The following is a 968-nucleotide window of genomic DNA, read 5'->3' as shown; positions in this document are numbered from 1 at the left end:
ACCCGCAGGCTGGTATTGCCCAGGTCCTCGCTCACAAAGTTCTCCAGGTGCAGGCCTGGAGGAGAGGGGGGGGGAAGAGAGCTATGGGTGCCCGCAGCACCCACGGGTGCCCCCGTCACCCGCGGGGCTACCTGGGAAGTCGGCGATGAAGACCACCTCGGTGTGGTTGTCCAAGGTGCTCTCCAGGGCCTGCAGCCTGGCCCGCCAGGGCGACAGCTCCAGCAGCAGCGGCAGCAGCCAGGGCGTGGGGTGCCAGGGCGACCACTCGGCCTGCACGATGTCCACCCGCGGGTCCACCAGCCTGTGCGGGGACGGGCGTGAGGCCACCGCTGCGCTGTCACCCCCCCCCCCCTTCCTGGTCCCCGTCACCCACCGCTGCTGGAAGCGGTCATTGATGGACACCCAGACGTCGAAGTAGATCTGGGGCTGCGAGACGTTGTAGCGGGGCAGCAGGTGGCTCAGGCAGGCCGAGTACTGCTTCAGCATGTCCGCGTGGTCCTTCCAGCGGCGGCTCTGCGTGAACACCTGCGCGACCCACCCCAACCCCTGGGTGCTAGCCCCCTTTCCCCCCCCCAACCCTGCTCCCCCACCTCACGAAGGACCCAGGTGTCCAGGCGTGCTCACCCCTGGCTTGAGGTAGCCCACCTCGCCGGTGAGCCCGTCACGGTAGGTGATCTTGACGTGCTGGTGGAAGCGGGAGTGAACCATCATGTCCCAGGAGTAGCCGTAGAGGCCGTTGGTCCAGTTGTTGTAGCCCTGGTGGTGGTGGTGGGGGGAATGGGGACACGTGGGGTGGCTCCAGGGGACAAACGGGGTGACACTGGGGTGTCCACAATGGTGAGGAGAACACTGGGGTGGCCCAACTCCCTTGGCCCTGTGCCCCCTTCCTCCTGCTGCCCCCAGTAATGTCCCTGTGCTCCCCCTAATTGTCTCCTCGTCCCTGTGCCCCTAGAAATGTCCTGGTAGTG

General features: G+C 66.6%; 1 protein-coding gene across 1 annotated transcript in view; it reads right to left on the bottom strand.

The window, feature by feature from the left end:
* GGCX (gamma-glutamyl carboxylase) overlaps positions 1-968 on the bottom strand; it is a 4605-nt gene that overhangs the window by 1899 nt on the left and 1738 nt on the right. Inside the window, 4 exon segments of the mRNA XM_026057030.1 lie at positions 3-55; positions 132-301; positions 374-525; positions 625-933. Of these exon segments, the coding sequence (XP_025912815.1) occupies positions 3-55; positions 132-301; positions 374-525; positions 625-933 (684 nt within the window).

The sequence above is a fragment of the Apteryx rowi genome, unplaced genomic scaffold, assembly GCF_003343035.1.
Source record: "Apteryx rowi isolate R43461 unplaced genomic scaffold, aptRow1 scaffold_1357, whole genome shotgun sequence".
NCBI classification, from domain to species: Eukaryota; Metazoa; Chordata; class Aves; order Apterygiformes; family Apterygidae; genus Apteryx; species Apteryx rowi.
The sequence above is the reverse complement of the archived record's forward strand: the minus strand, read 5'-3'. Positions and strand labels throughout refer to the sequence as shown.